The sequence below is a fragment of the Plectrocnemia conspersa genome, unplaced genomic scaffold (assembly GCF_051122295.1).
Source record: "Plectrocnemia conspersa isolate PC_06_02 unplaced genomic scaffold, ASM5112229v1 ptg000013l, whole genome shotgun sequence".
Lineage (NCBI taxonomy): Eukaryota > Metazoa > Arthropoda > Insecta > Trichoptera > Polycentropodidae > Plectrocnemia > Plectrocnemia conspersa.
Window position 1 is genome coordinate 26680220 of NW_028277177.1, and position 19963 is coordinate 26700182.

Genomic DNA, 19963 nt, shown 5'->3' on the forward strand with positions numbered 1-19963 from the left:
CGTTGCACTACACACGTGTTGAGTGCCTACTTCCTAGTCCGATTTCACAACGCGCGAAATCGATCCAAGGTCTTTATTGTGACACCTGAAAAAATATCGCTGTTGTGTTATATTCGTTTCTTGTCACAAGTGCAACTGTTTATATATGGATTTAGTTTGTCTGCACATGCGAGTGTTTTCCTAGTGTGTTTATGAAGTTCGAAGTGAATTTAAATTTAGTTGCAATTGATTTACGGTCCCTAATTTATCGAATGGGATTAGACACTGGCGCGTGCCGGCTGCTAAACTATGGCGTATCGTCGCGCGAACATTGCAAGTTATGAAACGCGTAAAAGGGTGGGACCCCACGGGGTGCATACTCGTCGTTGCGTAAATAATTCGATGGCATATGCGTGTCATTGTTTGGGGGTTAATCACCCCGCAACACACGAGAGCACCTTTGATTCTTGTCGTGCTATTTTGATTGTCGAAATGAAGTGGGGGTATATTGTATGTACATATAGATATAACATGTATAGAAAACTAATAAAAAAATATCTGTAGTTTGATGAAAAAATAAGAGGACAATTTAAATGAACAATATATTAAATAATTGTTCCATTGATTAGGTGCGAGCTAGTATTGGTCAGAATAGTAAACACCTTATGAATAACTTTCTGCATCGAAAAGATTTACCTTACATAAATGCACAAACAATTCGTTTTATGGAACAGTGTATTTATTTAAATAATATAGGACTGTTATTTTTCAACCATAAAGGGTTAGTGTTATTTTAAAAACATTTCCTTTTATTGAGATGAGCCTGTCGGCAAATTTGCAGCAAAAACTTTTGAAGAACAATTTAGATTTTAGTCGTTCACTTATTTATTTACTTTTTTCGTTATTTATGTTACGTTGCGTCGAAATACATAAAATTCCTTGTAAAACGAATCTTAATATAGGATGCAAAATTTTCATTACGGATATTTATATAAAAAATAATCATTTAATTTATTTGATATAAAATATATGTATATTCGTAGCGCCAAAAAGTAAAATTTTATGATTTTACACTTTAAAACGTATTTTGTACGTTATTGTGAATAAGTTGACAACTCGATATGCATAAAATTTAAAACTATCCGGTTTTTACACAACTTCAATCATTTACAGCACAGACATATATAGAATATTTAAAAACGTACTATTTTAAATTTAATGCATGTCGAGATCTTCCACTGTACCTCAACATCAGAGTTCTCAATCAAATTTTCGAATTATTCGCCCGATTTTCAACTATACTAATTTGTATTAAACCATATTAAATTAAATTTGAAAAAATCTTAAAATGAATTTGTATACTTGAAACACATGTTGTCGTTTTCTCTCACAGTATATTATGTATTATAGTACATACTAATATGACTAGTGCCGCTCCAAAATCCATGGTCCTTTATGTACTTTTATTTTGTTTCAAAATGCGAGATAATGAGACGCTTTCTCTCAACACAAAAAAATCTTTTTACGCCTTTGAAAAACATTTATGAATAGAATGTTTATCGGTTGTATCTACTATGACCGAAATTCACGGAATTCGTTCGTTGAACTAAACAAAATGTTAAAAATGGTACGTCGCAAATTTTTTTAAAGTTCGTGTTATGTTTCTGATTTGTTTGTTTCAAGATGCAAAGATTTATTTCATCGATTCAATAATTTGTTCGCGATTATTTTTTTTTCTATTTATTTAATCTATATGCAAATCCACACAAAACAAACGCCAATACGGATCTTTATGTATGTATATAAAATTCGTACTAACCATTATTATCCATTGTATATACATATATACAATAAATTCGATTAAATTATGTATTCAAAATGTTCCATCAATTTTGATGAAATAATTCAATCGCAACTGATCATTATTCTGGGGATTTGAAAAAGCTGAAATAACGTCCTTGATTCAAAATTATGTAACAATAAATTAAGCATTTTTGCCGCCCTCGCTGATAGTAATTCGCACAACAGTATGTTATGAATATTTTATGAAATTCAAAAAGTTAATCGATTATGAAAGTAATTAATGATTAATTAAAGTATTAACTTATTAACATGCAATTAATTGATTTTTTGCACTGATTGGTTGAATACATTAATATCGCTTAAAACCGAGGGAAAAAATACGAATATATTCGAATACTTATCCATTTTTTATTCAATATTCGAATAATTGAGAACCCTATTTGACATGCATGTGGTGAAAACACAACACCTATGAGTATGCTTTAAAGTTTAAACTATATCAAAGGATGCTTGATTGATTAACAGCACGGTTTTCGTGTATCGAGAACAGTATAAATGAATGTGCTCTATTTTTCCCATTTTCTGACGAAAAATTTCGATATTTGCAATCAAGTAGATGTCATCAACACTGATTTTGAAAAGCCTTTTGATGAAGTTTGTCATGCCTTAATTATTTAAAAAATTGTCGTCTTGGGTTTTCCCATAAAATGATTAAATTTTTAAACACATTTATTTAACGCTTTGGATGCTACGGTGTTTTTAATTTTTATTCCAAATATACATCGGTTCTTCTTGTACATTATTATAATCAAATTTATTCAAAAATTGTTTCATGCCATTGTCATATACTAACGGGGGTAACAACTTAACAAATTAATTTACTTTTTTGAGCATTATGACATCAACGGCGATCCTTGTTAGCATTTATTTTATATAATGACGAACAACGATATATCGTTGTTTAGCATCCAAAGAGTTAAGATAAATCTCAGATTTTTTACAGAGAGTTATTCATGTAGTGTTTACTGTTCTGATCAACAGTAATGCACAAACAATTCGTTTTATGGAAGAATTATTGCTCATTTAAATTGTCCTCATAGATAAAAAATATCTTTCTATAAACTGGACAATGTGCTTCATCGCAGAAAAGTGGTAACCGTTTTAGGTGTCCTGTTTAAAGAGGTCTACAGAGTCCATTAGCATATCGTAAACATCTGCAATAAAGCCTCAAATGTATTGGGCATCAATTGCGGAACTTGAGGCCACTGTGCGCCTTGTATAATCACATAGGGCGCAGTACACTCGAGCATGCTTTTTTAATCTTCATTTAAAAAAGATTCTCATATACCTGACAAAGGGAAATATCAATTTTATATATTTTTATTTTACATGCTATGCTAGGATATGATTCCCTCGAGTCGCGTCGACGCGTGTACTTGGGAAAGCACTTCTTCAATTTGACAATAGGAAATATAGTAGAACTTTGTTTTAGTGTGTCACCGAATTACCAACACTTGCTATACAAATTCTAAACCTCTGTATAATTTTATTCTACAATCTATGCTCATATTAACGATAAATATAAATACATTATGTAAATGTTATTACAATCATTACTTAATTTGATAAAATATAATATTATGGGTATACATACATACATATGTGATGTTTTTTTGTATAAATTTCAATGTATTAAAGACATAAAAAAACTAACAAGAGATCCGCCCACTTCCTGTTGTCTTCGGACGATTATAGTCTATTTTTTATCTTTACTTTCAGTTCATGTTTTTGTATGTGATTTTTTATAATCGATTAAGTCATATTATTTTATAAGACGTATAATTTATTATGAACCCCCCCCTCGCAGGTAAATAATATGTAGGCTTTGATTGAAAAAGTTGAGTAACATTTATCTCTCGTCACAGATGAATGGTTTTAGAATTTGAATTGGTCGACTAGTTTCTTAGTATGCTTCGGATGATGGATTAGTAATGGTGCCAAAACGTCAAGCAAACAACCACCACCAACCCTCGCGTGACAAGTCGCACATAACTGAGACACCGAAAACAAAACTACGCGATCGGTCGTTAGTTTACGTTCTACGTGGTGGAAAATGCAAATTTATTCCACTTCACCCGCGGGGATTTATAAATACGCCTAGAGCGGCGTTTTGAGGACGTAATTAGCCACCTCCGCTTCGTCCCCGAACGCCATAAATTATTTTTCATTATTCCATATCACGATATTTACACACACACGCCTAATACAATATTTCACTTTAATTATCGGCCGACGACAAACACGCGTAGGGAATTTCCAAAGTCACCGCGGCTGCGACAGGTTACAAAACTATTGTGTGATATTATATAATTTTGCTTCGTTTTGGGGTTGGCGCACACGTGTGTGACGCCTGTCGCGTATATAAACGATAATAATAGATTATGAATAATAATTTGCGAGCAGGAAGCGCCTATAACGGTTATATAAATTAGCTAGTACTCCCCCTTGGTTCTAGTCTGGAGGGTCTACTCTTCTCCCGGTCGTGTGTCCCGTCCGCGCCCCACATTTACACCCATAAAGTGCTCTCCCGATATTAAATGCCGCATTCCAGGGAGCACGTAGCGCGATCATTAATATAGTACCAAGGATGCGAACGGCGCCAAAATTTGTGTGCTCAAGAGGCTTTTCAGGGACGTCTGTTGTTTGTACAATGGGAGAATCAGATGTCCCTATATGTTTTTTTACAACTATTATATTTGTGGATAATTCATTCAATAGTTAGATTGCTCTAGGCAAATTAGTGAGCAACGCACGAGCGTGTATAAAAGGACAAGCACCTTATAAAACTATATTTATATCCGTTCTAAGAATAAGAAATATTTCATGGTATTGAATTTTCAATGTGCCATATTATACATTGTTTAGAACAAAAAAAACTATAGTTCGTTTGAAAACTTTCATTAGGTCAAGTTGGGTTTTTAAGATTCATCAGCATACAATTTCACCGGCGCCTATCAGTAGTAGAAATATATATGTTTGGCAATTACACACAGATTAGGCCGCTGCAGTATTATTTTATTGAATGAATGATATATGGTTTACATATATGAGTGGTCGCAGATGAAGCACCACCGTACGTCAAGTTCCCGTCGAGGTCCGCCAAAAAATGCGCCATCCTCCACCGTTTTTACATCAGTGTGCCGCCTAGTTTTAGTCATAATAAATAAATAAATTACCGGTGAAAATGTATTCGAATATGAATTCACTAATATGCTAGTGAAAATATAACTTCACTGTATTTGCCGCTTGTATATTTTCATGGCATTTTTGTTAAAATTTGACTTATATACAGAGTTTATCTTTGAATACAAAATTCTTTAGACTTTATATATGGAAAAATGTATTTGTTCACAAACGTAAAAAAAACTCAAAAGCATTCCCAATCAATGACCAAAGTAAGCGCGTAAAAATATTGTAAGTACCTAGTAGCGAGGTTCACGGGGGCGCGCGGAAGAACCCCACAGGAGCGTATGGGGTGGAGCGCTGGGGGTCCCGAGCCGGAATGTCGGCTATGTCTCATATTTACAAGAAATATGCAGGTATGAAAGATTTATAATATGAAAACATCAAAATGGAGAATTTTATAAAGCGCTCACGGTTGCGCTCCAATGGGCCGCGCTTAAAGCATTACGCCAACGGTGAATAACTCCTCTTGCGACGGGGATGGAGTGTGGGGGTTGAAAATTGTAAAACAAACGCACCAACTTAACGTTTTGTTTTAAAATCGTTACAAGTAAACGGTCAGTTAAACTACCTCCATTATGTCATGAACTCGCGGAACATACATTTTTTTTATATCACGACGCCGCTATATTTGTGTTTCTGATTAATTATGCGCTCGTGTGCAAATTGCCGTTCTCGGAAGAGCGAGAATGAAAAAGGCGCGTTTTGTGTGTTTGTAGTACTATGTACAAACAGGAGGGTCAATTACGGTATGATTTATTAACCGGTGTGTGTCGAGCGTGATTGCGTTTACTGACTGGATAGAGTTCTTTCAGTGGATGGAATAGAATCGAGAAGTGTACGTTAACGTTATTAATTGTCGCATGGATCTTTTGAAAGCTTTGTTTGTAAAAGATCACGAGGAGCGTGTGAAAAAGTTTATGTAGTCAATTAGCAACATTGATGTTCGTATTCTGATGAGGTAGTACTTACGACCAGCGAGTCGTTTGTACTACAGCTGGTCATTGGTATTATATTATACAACCGGTGAAACGTATCAAACCCAAATAATCCTAACACGTGTTGATAATGTACATACGTGTATAAGTTACTGAATAACGTGACTCAATTTTTTCATACTCACAGCCATGTGCGCATCTCGATCGAATTCGCCGAATCTCTCAACTTCCGCTCGCTTTCGGTCCGCAATTCTCAAAACTATGACGACGAACGCATTGTCTTATTTTATGTAATTTTACGAATCGGTGTGTCGCAAATGCATTCGTTCGATCGGAAAGAACGGACGGTCATCTAGTATCTGTCGGTCTTAGCCGGCGGTTCCTTGAGCAAGCCTCCATATTAAAAGTCAGTCGGTCGGATGTATATGGTTGCAGCGGGCGGCGGAGTAGGCAGCGTGGCGTCGCCGTGGGGCGCGGCCGGAGCGCCCGAGACGGGCCCGGGAGGGCCGCAGCCGGGACCCCAGCCCGCGGCCGACAAGCACCTCGACGTAGGCGACGCCAGCGATGACGAGAAGGACCTATCGGCGGCGGACGCGGAGGGCGTCTGGAGTCCCGACATCGAGCAGAGCTTCCAGGAGGCGCTCGCGATATACCCACCATGCGGCCGGCGGAAGATCATCCTCTCCGACGAGGGAAAGATGTATGGTGAGTTGACAAAACTTATTTTTCGTCCCTTAACGCGAGTGTGCTCCTTGTATGATTTATAAGATTTTTCTATGTTTAAGTCGAGGGATACCGTTATTGTATCTCTCTTCTTTAAACACTCTCAACCCTCAGTAAAATATATAAATAATCGCTAATAACACCAAGTGATATTCGAAACAATATACAACATTATATAAATGTGATCCAACTTCAGTTTCTGAACTTTTTAAAAAAAAACCTTTTCATGCCTTTTTCATATATTTCGGGCGATATCTCGGTTATTATTTGGCGGATGTTGGTTTTTATGTGCTCCAGCGTTTCGGGTTTGACGGCGTAGACAGGACTCTTAGTGCAACCCCACAAAAAATCCAACGGCGTTAAATCACATGATCTTGAAGGCCGTGAAAACATCAAATATTGTGACCTATACCTTATTTGTGTTAACACAGTCAGTTCGAGAGCTATTCATTTCATCATTATTCATAATTGAGAAAGAAATGATAAGTTCTAAAGCACACGACACGTTCAATATACTTATCATTACTCTTGTTTATATTTTGAACAAATTTATAGAAATTAAAATCATTAATATATTTTTTTATATTTATAAATCAATCGGAGTAATGATAAATATATTGAACGTATATCCGTATCGTGTGCTTTAGAGTAAAATCGTAAACGTAAGCCCAAACGTTCTATCTTTTTTTCAATTACGAATAATGATAAAATGTATAGCTCTCTAACTGACCGTGTTAACGCAAATATAGTATATGATCTTTTCACGCAAAATATCCAACGTTGCACCCGATGCGTGGCAAGTTGCGCCGTCTTGTTGGAATCGCATGTCTCACACATCAATATCTTCTATTTCTTACCAAAAAATAATCATTTATCATGCGCCTATAATGCTCGCCGTTGACTGTTACAGTTACCTTTATCGTTTTTAAAAAACTAAGGCTTAATTCGCACTAAACAGTCACTTTTTGTGCATGTAATATAATTTCACTAAAACGTATCGAAATATTAATTTATAATTTCACTGGTCAATATCAGTGAAATTGTATTTATTCACTGCGCGGATGATTCTGTACATGTACGTTCGGATAATTTTGCCCTCAACAACAGTTTAGAGCAGCGTATAATTTCACTAACACCTGTCAGATAAATTGTGTTTTCTCTAGTAGAAATATATTTTCACTGATAATACACATACGTCAATATCTTCTGTATCTAAATTATGTCTAGTTAAGAAATATTTTACGTCATTTTCTTGTTATCATCTCTGTACAAATCATAAAATCTTTCACGGATTCGGTTATGAAAGAATTTGATAGAGGCACTTTTTCGAGTTTTTTTTCTTCTACACTAAGAATATTTGTTGCCATTTCCAGTGCACATAGTTTGATGAAACTTGCTGCAATTGTGTCGCAAGAAATAATGTATTTTTAACAGAAATTAAACTTTCGAAAAGAATCAATCCTTCAGAATCAATGTCATGTCCTTCAACATCAGCCACGCTATATTTGTTCGTGAAGCTTTTGATGATTTCAGATTTAAGTTGAAGAATAACCTGAGGTTTTTACTAGCAATCATTTTATGTTGTATAAGTAGCTCTTGAAAGCGCACATAATCATCATTCTAATGCCTTCTTATGAAATGCTGAAGGGTTAAAATACACGAACACAAAAAGAAATACGCTAATTTGCTTGTCGTCTTAACGTTTATCTTCAGTACCCGCAATTGGACTGAAGCACACTAAGTCACAATTGTGGATATTTCAAGTCGACTTTTGAACTTATCGTAAAAGAGAAAAAAATCCGTTATTTTCCGCTGTCTAAAGTATGTTTCATTGACAATTATAATTTATTGGGCCCCTTACAAACTTAAACATAACAAATATATGATCAAATTATATTTCTTGTACTCTAGACTGGAAAATTCTGTTCTAAATCAACAGTGCATCGGCATTTAAAGAATATAAAATAGCTTTGGAAAGGAGTGTGGGTACTGCACAAACTCTTAGACGAAAACGAGACGTTTCGCTTAAAAAAACTGATCAGAAACCCTTTTTATTACGAAATATGTACCATACTTAATGTTTAATGGATTAAGTTTCAGAAACAATCACTGCAGATGACGATTGTGCTTTTTATAAAAGATATCGTTAACACAGCGATACCGCACGACTCCATGCTGTCAAAAAGACGTTATCTAATAAATTTTACACTATCTCGCCAATGCAACATTGTAAAATATCGATAGTTAACATTATATATTTTAGAATCCTGAAGGAACGCTAGCAATCGTTAAAGATAATTATAAAAAATTGCGAACCTTCGCAAAACAAGAAGCTTAACTTCTTTAAAACCGAAAAACATGCCGATTCGATAATTGCTATTGTTCTCCATTGTTCCTTTGCGATGTGTCGCAGATATTCCGCGAACATCACAGTAGATGTCAACACCCATTGTTATTGTTCGAGATGCTGTGTTGCATCGTTGTGAAACTTGTAGACATGGTATATTTATTTGTCAAATTATATAATACTTTATATAAGGGTTCAAAGAAGCGTACGGTTGGCCGCCTTTCGAATAAAATCTTAATAAAACTCAGCGTGCGCGCGTCTTTGAAAGAATTTGAACATCCTGCGAAGATTTCCGCAGCGGGACGAGGCGGAAAACCGCAGCGACCTTCCGTTTAAATGCAAGGGCGTAAATGAGTTATCCCGGGGCCTCTTTTTCTTTGTGCGGCTGTCAACCCGGCCCTACTCTTCCCGCAAAAATTTTCCTCTCGCCGACGACCTTTTCGAGGGTCTCTTCGTTTTGCTATTTAATCTCGTTTCGTACATTTCCCGAATGCCGACCGACATCGAGCGCACCTTTGATTTTGACACGAAGACGGCTTTAATTTATGAAACATCCGTAGCGTTTAATTGCTATTTGTATATCTAAGTTTGTATCTCTCGAATCGATCAACGCCTGGATATATGTACTTAGATATACATATATTGAACATCAAAAGAAAACAACTTCTACTGCGGCGTTTTAAGATAAATAGTCTATAAAAGGCTTTCGTTCTAAGACGGATAGTCTGTAAAAGGCTTTCGAAGTTTATAACTAAAGATTAAATTGATTCCATGACGCGTTTTACCTTCTTGAGCCCGCGTGCCACCGGTCTCGCTCGACTGTGCTAGGGTATGGCGAGTGCCCCCGCGTCCGACACAACATTCACTTTATTACCGCCAGATGGAGGCGGTAGATAATATGCGTAATTCGAGCGAACGGCTCGCTCACCCCGTTTAATTAAAAGCTCGCTGCTGCCCGGAGCCGCCCGTGCCCTGTCACCCGCCCGCCCGACGGATGTTCCGTTACACAAACCCACCCCCGACCCCGTCCCAGAATTATAACAAATTAAACGTATTTTTACACGTATAATCAAGGGCAAATCCCTCCGCTACAAAGAGACAAGTACTTCTAAGAAAGACTTTATCCGCGGCGGGGTGACTCCGCCCACGACACAACGAAGGAATTTGATATTTGAAAATTCTTAGAAATGTTGGAATAAACATATTGAAACCGTGGTGCACTATACAAAGTAATTGGGTGTCGCCCCCTTCGGATTTAGAGTAGCGAATAAAATTGAGAGTTCTGTCGCACTAAAACTAGATTGCTAGTATACAGTACGTGAGAATAGATTATAATATCCCATTTTTCTAATACATAGTTAACGTATCTCTCGAAGCCATCATGACCTATACAATGGCCTATATATTTTGATAAAAAAAACGCAACGATGTTTTCAGTGATAGCTACGAGGAGCTGGTACAATTCACATATACACAAATATTGTGTATATATATCAAAATTACTTGCTTAGAAGACCTATTTAATCAGATTTCGATTACATATGTATATACATATTTAACTTAGAATGATAAGTCTTTATTGCGACTATAATATTTAGAATCGAATAGAATTTATATACTATCTTTTCCAAATTTGAGATAATTTACTTAAGAGTAAAAAGCGTACTAGTTTGCTAACTAATCGGTTAATAAGGCCGCATAGCTCAATTTTTTTTACTAAAAAATAATGTCGAGGGTTTTTAGCAGAACTTCGATCCGGAAACCGGAGAATTTATAAAAACCGTTATTTTTGTCAAAATTGAAACCAAACCTAGACAGAAAAAAAATCTGTTTATTTCGTTTCGGTACAGGTTCAAACACATTTGAAAAATATTTGGAACAAATTACAATTCTAAAAAAATTTGAGATTTCACTTTAGAATATTTTGAATGCAAACCTGGATTTAGCAAGAGCAATGAGAGTGAAAAAAGTTTGGGAACCACTGGGTGAAACTGAAAAAAAAATACACTTATATTTCCATTGATATTTAATTGGCTATTGATGTTACTCACAATGTCCTCAACCCTTCTTACAACGGTTCTCGCTAAAAGATTGATTGATTGAAATAAATATATTATACATTTCTTTCTTCGGCATTTTTATTCCTTTTTTGTTTTGCGTAATTTATTTCATCATTTTTTAACTACTAATAATCAACAAACAAGGTAATGAAGAAAAAACTAAAAAATTCAAAAATTACTCCTATATCTGAGTTATTATTGTGCAGTTGTAGACTTTCTTCTGGCTTTTTTTTATGTTTTAATCTTTTTGAAATCAATACCTATAATGTTTAATTATAAGTCTATCTAAAGTAATTTATTATGTCTGAGTTTTTTTGAGCATATAGAGTTATCTTTTTGGCAGCAGACAACAAATAAAAATAAAGGCTTGATAATTTTTATTTCTCGATTTTTCATGTCTTTACGAATATATTTGAATGTTTTATCGTTTAGTCTAAAACCCTAGTTTTAACTGAAGATTTGTTATAAAAAAATAGTTTCATGTGAAATATTGTAGGTACTGTGCCAATTGCAAGTAGTAAAATTAAACAGATATCATTATATTAGTCCATGGAATCTTCAACAGTGCTTTCCAGTCCAGATAAAATTAAATACATTTTCACCCGGATTTCAATTTTTCAATTTGACAATTAATGTTGCCCTACTCTTCAACCAATCACCCCATAGCTATCATCCCCATTACAATTTTATTAATCCAATTCAATTAAAGCTCTCGAGGGCGCATCAACACACAAAAAAAATCACTCGACCCCAGCTATCTCCGGATGCATTCGGTTGCATCGGCGGCGACGAGAGGCCCTGATTGCACCGCCCACCCCCTACCCCCGATGCGGTTAATATTCATGATATCGTAGGGGTTGCTAGCAGTCGTAGAGTAGCGTACGTGTTGTGCTCGTAAATCGGCCTTTATACGGCGCCCCGCGCGCGATATTGAAACAAAATTTGCATATCCATTTATCACGCTCGTCTCTCTCTCTATCCGAGTGTGTATATGTATGTCTTATCAACAATATGCCGGCGGGTGGTTGCTACGGTTGTTATGGCGGTGGTATCGCGTAATTTTCGACGGCTTGCGCCGAAATTGCCCCGGCTGCTGAACGTGTCCGTTTGCATTGCCGGGTTGTAGAGAGAGAATTCCTGACGGTCGTATTTCATGCCGGTCGGTCGAATCGTAAGTCATAAATGCAATGCGACAATTCAGCCGTGGTAAGGATGGCTGTGTAGCCGGAGCAAAATGCGTAATGATGATGGTATTTCTGTGATTTGAGTTAATAAATACCGGTATTGACCGTTTTCTTCTTTTATATAATTGTATTTTAATTATTGTACATTTAATATTTATTTTATAATATCTTAATATATAATTTTACTCATGTTAAGAGTAACATAAATTTAATTTTTACTAGAAATCCGGGAACGTCACACTGGATACTGGTCTTAGTGTGCGTAAGCTGTATATGTACACGAACCCGCGTAGTCAATCGCGCAAAGCAACGCTGCGTGAGCATTGATATATAACCATTGGTATATTATTTGAATAACGTATTTTCAAATTGATTTACATAATATGTAATCTCACTACTAGATATTATAATGTTAAATAATCTTTATTGTTCATTCATTAGAAAAATATAAATAAAAATATTTTTATAATTATTAAAATATACATATTTTCAAGCGCGAGTAAAATAGTAGCTAGAATGGAAAATTGTTTAATTAAATGAATCGAACACTACAACTGAAAGAGCTTACCGTTAAATAATCAATGCATAAAACAAAAAGCCCTAAAATATTTGCTCATTTAAAAACAATAAAAGGATTTGACGAAAGCAATGATATTCTGTCATTGTAATTCTACAAACGATTTTAAATACGTTTGCACGTTTTGCATATTTTACTTTCTATAGTAAAAATATATAAAAATGATTCATGATAGTAACTGGTTCTCGATCCCTGCCGCAACAGTGTCAATGTAGTTGTTTGGACGGTTGGGTTTCGGAGTGGTCTCTATGCTTTACGCTGCTATAAATGTTCATGTAAATATTATAGAATACGATAATACGTGAATACGTAAATACAGTGTCGTAGCTAGGGTATGTGCCGCCCAGGGCGATCCTTAAAGTTGGCGCCCCCCATACATTTTTTGCAGAGTCATCAAATTAGCATTTCTTAAAATAATAAATTTGTTATTATTAAGCTCTTGTTATTCGTGGATTTATATATGTTTTAGTGCATTTAGGGTTAAGAACCACTCTAGACGACCCCATCGCGAATATGCCGCCCTCAAGCAAGTGCCGCCCGGGGCGGCCCGCCCCCCCATAACTACGCCACTGCGTAAATACTGCAAATTTTGACATTTATAATCCTACGCCGATAACGTAGGGACGTCATTTGGGGGTTGGGGTAGGTGAAGGCATCCCCCCCCCCCCTATGAATTTAACCAGAAAAATGCATGACATTTAATTAAACAATATTAATCTTAATGTAATAGAAATATTAAAAAAAAACTGAAATGACATCCCTGAAATTTTCTGATTATCCCCTCAAAGTAAATCTAAAAAAGACAGTCTCAAATCTATCCCGATGATATTTTTTTAAATATGTCGTTTAAATGAAATCACATCGGAATAAATTTTCACCAGTAGTGAAAATATAATTTATCTGGCAGGTGCTAGTAAATGATATGATTTTATCTTTTCCATATGTAGTAATATATACATTTATATACTTATCATTATTTATTTTCATGCGATGTATAAATGTTACAGTGAATATGTATTTTTTGGTGAAGTTATATTTTCACTAGTGAAGTCCTAATACATTTTCACTAGTAGATATAGATATATTCCTACTAGCGAAAATATAATTTAACTGAAATGCGCTAGTGAAATTATATGCTGCTCTAAAATATTTATTAAACTCAATTTGACAGATGCGAAACGTACATTTGCTGTTCAAACCCAAACCTACAAACTAACCCAACTCAACGCTCAGGGGGAAATAAGCGGAAGAAGAAGTATAGAAAGATGTCGCATCTCGCATATTTCTCTATGGTTGGTCTGCACTTCGTTTTGAAAATATGATAGCTATCCTTACCGATATTACTATGGACTTCGGATATAAAAGTAGTGGACAAAATGTATTCAAACCTAATTTTGGTCAATAGGAGGGCCCAAAAACAATAATCACTTCTCGGAAGTCAAAAATTCACGTCAAAAGCAATAAAATCGTGTCTGCGACGGCGCCAATGTGCTGTTCATTCAATACTCACTTATTGTTAGTCGTAATAATGTTATAAAAAGTCTTAATATGAACGCTAGATAACCGAGAGTTTCCACTGCGACGGCACGATTTTATTGCTTTTGACGTGGACTAAACAGGGACCGTTGAATTTGGCCATTTAATGAAATACTAAGGTTCCTAATATAATGAAATATTAAAAAAAACGACAACATACTGACCAATTTTTGCCCCCCCCCCTCCTCACCTAGAAAAAGCTGAAATGACGTCCCTGCGATAACACTACTTAGGTTGATTCCTTTCAATGAGCAATATTTACTTATCCGCTTCTGTTTACAAGTAATATTAGAATCGTCGTTTTTGTAGTTCTAAGCCATGAATAGTTTTCAGCAAATAAAATGTAAATGTTTGAGGAAAAAAATTGGTACTACCAGTGTTTCATTCTGTAATACCAGTAGTAGCGAAGGACGATTTTGTCATAATACCAGTATTACCGGTATTGCAATATCATATCATGGTAATTGAGATGGGATGAACATAGTTTTTCTGTTAAATATATTCAATACTCAATCTTCTACGATCATGCTATAATAGCTTATCTTTATGACAGGTATGAATGTTATAGTTAGAATTACGCGAATAATTAAGTGAGTGCAGTAATCGCGATAAACGTGCATAATTAAGATAAACGCATTGTGTGCAAATCCAATCAGAAAGTGTTACATATGTTTTGTTCGTTTAATTGCTACTTCAGATGTTACATTTTTATTGTACACGATTGCTTTCTCACGTTTATGACAAATTGTTACAAAACCGTATATTTTACTTTTAATTTTCACAACTCGCAGTCGATAACTTAGGTATTGCTCAATGTTTTCCGGTATAATTTTCCCGCAAACTCGAAGGGGTCATTTTGCGATTGATAGCCAGTCTTGTCAAATTGACACGACGATACTAACTAAGGGCTCGATCAAAGGACTGTGTGCCCCACATGCCGCGTGCTCATCGAGTTTTAGACCGGACCGACGACGGCGGATTCAGCGGCTCGGAAAAGGAACTTCCCCGACACAATTACGACGGCACCGTCTCTTACCACCCCCTGACTACCCGCATCGCCGACCGATATACGTGACCCGATCGAATTTTTGAAATGTCGGTCGTTATTGATAATCTTCTGGTCCACAATAGTATTTTGAGCTTGTCCGATTTTTCATTTCAATACCTTCAAGTGGCGCAATATTTTCACTTCTATGTATGATGGTCTAGTTACTAATGGATACTTGTATGTTTGCATCCTTTTTAATGCTATATATTACATACTTTATTACTTAATGGTTCATTATTTCAAAGCAATACATATTTACAGAATAAATTTGATTAAATCAATACTATATATCTTGTAGATATGTGCTGCTTAAAACAATACTCGGCTACACAAGCTCTAGTAATTAGGTGGCGCACTAAAACGAATTTCTTCCAAAATCTCCGGATTGTAAACTGTTTTCATAAGTAGACTCGTCGACGCGACTCGAGGGAATCATATCCCAGCGAATCTTATATGTTTTTTTTTTAGTAAATAAATACAGGTAGTTTAGAAACTTTTTAAGATTTCTATTAGATGGTGATACAATGCAAAACAGCCCATCGAATTCCTCAATTGATGCGCGTATCACAAAACAAAATCCAAAATCTTAGAGGCTTTATTACATAGTTTTTCTATATATTAATGGAATCTGTGGCCCCTTGGAATAAAACATCCAAATTGTTTACCACTTCATTTTATAATCAAATTTAAGCGGTACTATTTCTCTATAATTGGTTATGGAATTACATTTTTGATTGAAGGGGGGGGGGCTGCCCCGGGCGGCACTTGCTTGGGACGGTATTTTCGCGATGGAAGGACCGTTGTATTGTGTGTTATGAACTGAATGTGCTAAAAAATATATATCCACGCAGCTAAGAGCTAAGTTGAATATGTGAAAACAATAAACAACAATGTACATACATAAATTTAATACTAGAAATAGACATATATAGGTATAAAAAAAATCCGCAAAAATAAAAATGTAGTGAGTTTCCTCAATGGAATAATGAAACAACTTTGTGCATTTCGAAATAAATTATAATAATAAAGTATTTTTTATGTTCTGTTTTATATATATGTTTTGAATATATTTAGATGCGCGCTAGGCGCGGTCTCACCATCCAATGTGATGCTTTATAATATTTAAGATCAGATTCATTTACATTTTGACGAATATGTGATCATGTGGAATATGGTTCAACACTCTTGATTAATGTGAATCTAGGCTTAAAAGCCTAGATAAAGTCAATATTAAACAGATAGAGTACGCTCGGGATAAGGATGCCAGTTTGTTATTGTGTGCGTGTAAATGTATATGAGAGGGAGAAGCGATGTAGCGTGTACTTCGTTGTCTCGCTTTCTCTTTTAAGGACAGTCGCTGATTCGTCAACGCTGGTATTCGTCATTAAAGTGCAGTGTGGCACAGAAGTTCGATCTTCTCTAGTGATTTATTTTAAATAATTTTGTGTTGATATTGGTTTAAAACCCAGATATGCTCACTGTCCCATGGGTAGGTCACTAAACTCGTGCCACTGTTTTTTTATTTATAAATGAAATTTTAAGAGAACAAAATTTCTTGGGCATATCTGATATCAAGGCTTCAAATATACACTGTAAGTTATTCGTTCTCTTACCCGTGGATTAAAATATTTTAATTATTTTTCCATTAATCCGTACGTTGTTGGTTTTTTTACACTATTCTCTGTAAGGCTTAAAAAAAAGTTATTATTCTTATCGTTGCGCCAATGATAATTTTTAAATTTATTCAATGGATTCTAATGATTTAATAGAGTCGTCGAGCCATTAAACAATCTGCGAATAATTTCTTTCCCCATTTTATATCTTTTTGCTTTTGAAGAATAGCTAAAGACTTCATTATTTTTTTGACTAGTGAAAGATTTTGAATTTTGTAAATATTTAATTAATGACACCAATGTCTGGTTTCTTCGATTATATAATATATTTTTAATTGTCCGTTAAAATTTCCAACTTAGCTCAGATGTATGTATGTTAAATAAACATATATTTTCTTTTAAAATAAAAAAAATAAATATTCTGAGCGAAATTGTTTTGAGCCACATAGTTCACGCACACAATAACAAACCGGAATCCTTATCCCGAGCGTACTCTATCTAACTAGTTTAAATTTTTTATGTCGACTTTTTAAGATTTATCTATTTATTCTCCTAAATAAAGACTAATAATCAATTTCGGTAAAAATGGCAGATGACCACTTTTGCATTCAAACTACTCATATAGTCTTCTCGTGAAACTTATTAATTCTAGTGTATATTATTTTATTTTAAACCAGGGAGGGTTGATAAAAAAGTATATGTATACAGCTGCGTAGTTGAAAAATCTCATTATCATATTTGACAGATTTGGCTGATACTTGTCCGCGATCTACTATCTACTAGTCGATTACGATAGGTATAAGCGCATCATCCCCTTTCCCCAACTTCATTGTGTTATAATTGTGTCGTTGTTCGCCGAATTGATCACGCCGAAGATATTGTCACGCGGGCAATTTGGAAGACGAATGTGCGAGTGTCCGGCATCGTCGTCGTCGTCGTCTAGCAGCTAAGGCAGGGGAAGGTCTCTCGGCCCTTCCGAGCGGGGGCGCCCGACCCACCCCCGCGTGGCCCCGTGTACCCCCACGGGGAGGGTCGAAACTATGCCAAGAATGCGCAATTAGTGAGCGAGCGCGCGCGTATACCCGCCGAAACGTACAAGAAAATATAAAGAAGGGCGGCGCGGCGAAAGCTCTACTCTGTGTCCCGCCATGGAAGCCCTAAATAACTATTATTAAATTATAGATTTATTTTTATTTTTTATCACAGGTGAATCATGCGCGTGTTAAAAATAAATAAATTAATGAAACCATTAACTACGTCGTAAATAATCAAAAAATATTTTCTGTAATGACGAATGACCCACCTTTATACGATACGCGTGGGTCAGTTTCAAGAGAAAATTGTACAAGACATATTAAAATGGATTTTCCGGAAAAACTTAAATAGAAACCAACATTTAAATCGTTCGAAACTAAGATCGTATTTTTATAAGTAAATGATATATTGTACTATCGAAAATTGATATATTTCAAAATTATATAAAACAATTAGTTAATTTCAATAATACTTTTATCGCGTGCTTTGTGGTAATTTCGTTAATATCCTAAATGTGCCCGACGAGTGTTATATAATACAATGTGATAATTAATATAAATTTATAAATTAATTTCCTCGGCGCCCCTGGACTACCCCAGACCCTCGTCGCTTTCAACCCGACCGACCTCCACCCACCCCCGTCCGGTGACTCCAAATATTCAACGGCGCTTCGGCCTTCCCATACGGCTTTATCCTCAGTAAATACGTCACCAGTTTTGTTCGGGAAGTAACTTTAAAGATAACAATGGCCTGACAATATCGTCCTCTTAATCATACCCATTCACCGGAAGAATTTGCCGACCCGCCTCCCCGGACCTCCCCGTCTGCGACCACCGCCGTCCCCGTTGTTTCCGTCGAATTAAACGACGCGTTGTTACTGTAAGCGATCAATTAACGTCTTCTTCTTATTCTTCGCGAGCTACTTCATCCGAAATCTGAGCGGTCGAGTGGATTCACCGCTCCCCAGCCCCCGATCTCAGACCGCGGCGGTCGTAATAATGACCCAAGTTTCGCCGCTACCCGATGAAAAGTTTCCACTTTTCGCTTATTACGTAAAATATATACTCTCTCGAAAGTTTTCGCTCGAGAGTCCGCTCCTCATCGCGCTTGTCCGCCAACTTCTAGATTAAAATTTCGCCCCGAAAATTAATTAACGATAACGTTTGTTTTGCCCGCAGGACGGAACGAGCTCATCGCCAGGTACATAAAACTCAGAACTGGGAAAACGAGGACGAGAAAACAGGTGTCGTCGCACATACAAGTCCTGGCCCGGCGGAAGCTCCGAGAGATACAGGCCAAACTCAAAGTGGTAAGTGTGCCTTTCGATAAATTTACTTAATCTAAGTTTTAGGGTTGCCATAGTGTAGTTAATAAAAAAATAAGTTTATTTAAAACATCGACAAATATCTTATTGCCATATTATTTAAATAGTGACGCACATATTATATTGCGCGGGGTGCTACATTGAAATTTTCCAGCCGAAAATCTTCTTAGACATACATACAGTATATAGATTAACTCTTTGTTGCCAAGTTTTTTAGAATCTAAATATCAATATGTAACATAATAAAAAAATAGATATTCAAATCTATTTTAAGTAAAGTACTCTATAGTCCATTAAACATGTATCCGATTCTTTCTGCAATGAGGGCGTCGGATCCAACAATTTTCGCAAAGTAATAAAAGCTAATATATCGAATTTTGGCAAGCAAAGTGTTAAGAAAAAAACAAACTCATGGGTCTAGTAAACGTCAACGTAAAAGTTATTTATTATATTTGTAAATCGACTTTTTATTATATTACTCCTCGACGATTAAAGAATATTATAATTAAATAAATAAATAAAATGATACATTAAGCATTTCTCACAAACAATC

The 19963-nt window shown here is 35.7% G+C and overlaps 1 protein-coding gene across 8 annotated transcripts in view; it reads left to right on the top strand.

The window, feature by feature from the left end:
* Positions 1-19963, top strand: part of sd (TEA domain transcription factor 1 homolog scalloped) — a 105985-nt gene that overhangs the window by 80339 nt on the left and 5683 nt on the right. For 4 of the 8 annotated variants that reach the window (XM_088201665.1, XM_088201667.1, XM_088201666.1 and 1 more), the window contains exons 4-5: positions 6375-6668; positions 19265-19395. In XM_088201665.1, coding sequence (XP_088057791.1) covers positions 6383-6668; positions 19265-19395 — 417 coding nt within the window. In that variant the 5' untranslated portion in view covers positions 6375-6382. The remainder of the gene's footprint in view (positions 1-6374; positions 6669-19264; positions 19396-19963) is intronic. The other 4 variants (XM_088201671.1, XM_088201673.1, XM_088201670.1 and 1 more) reach the window with 1 other exon arrangement.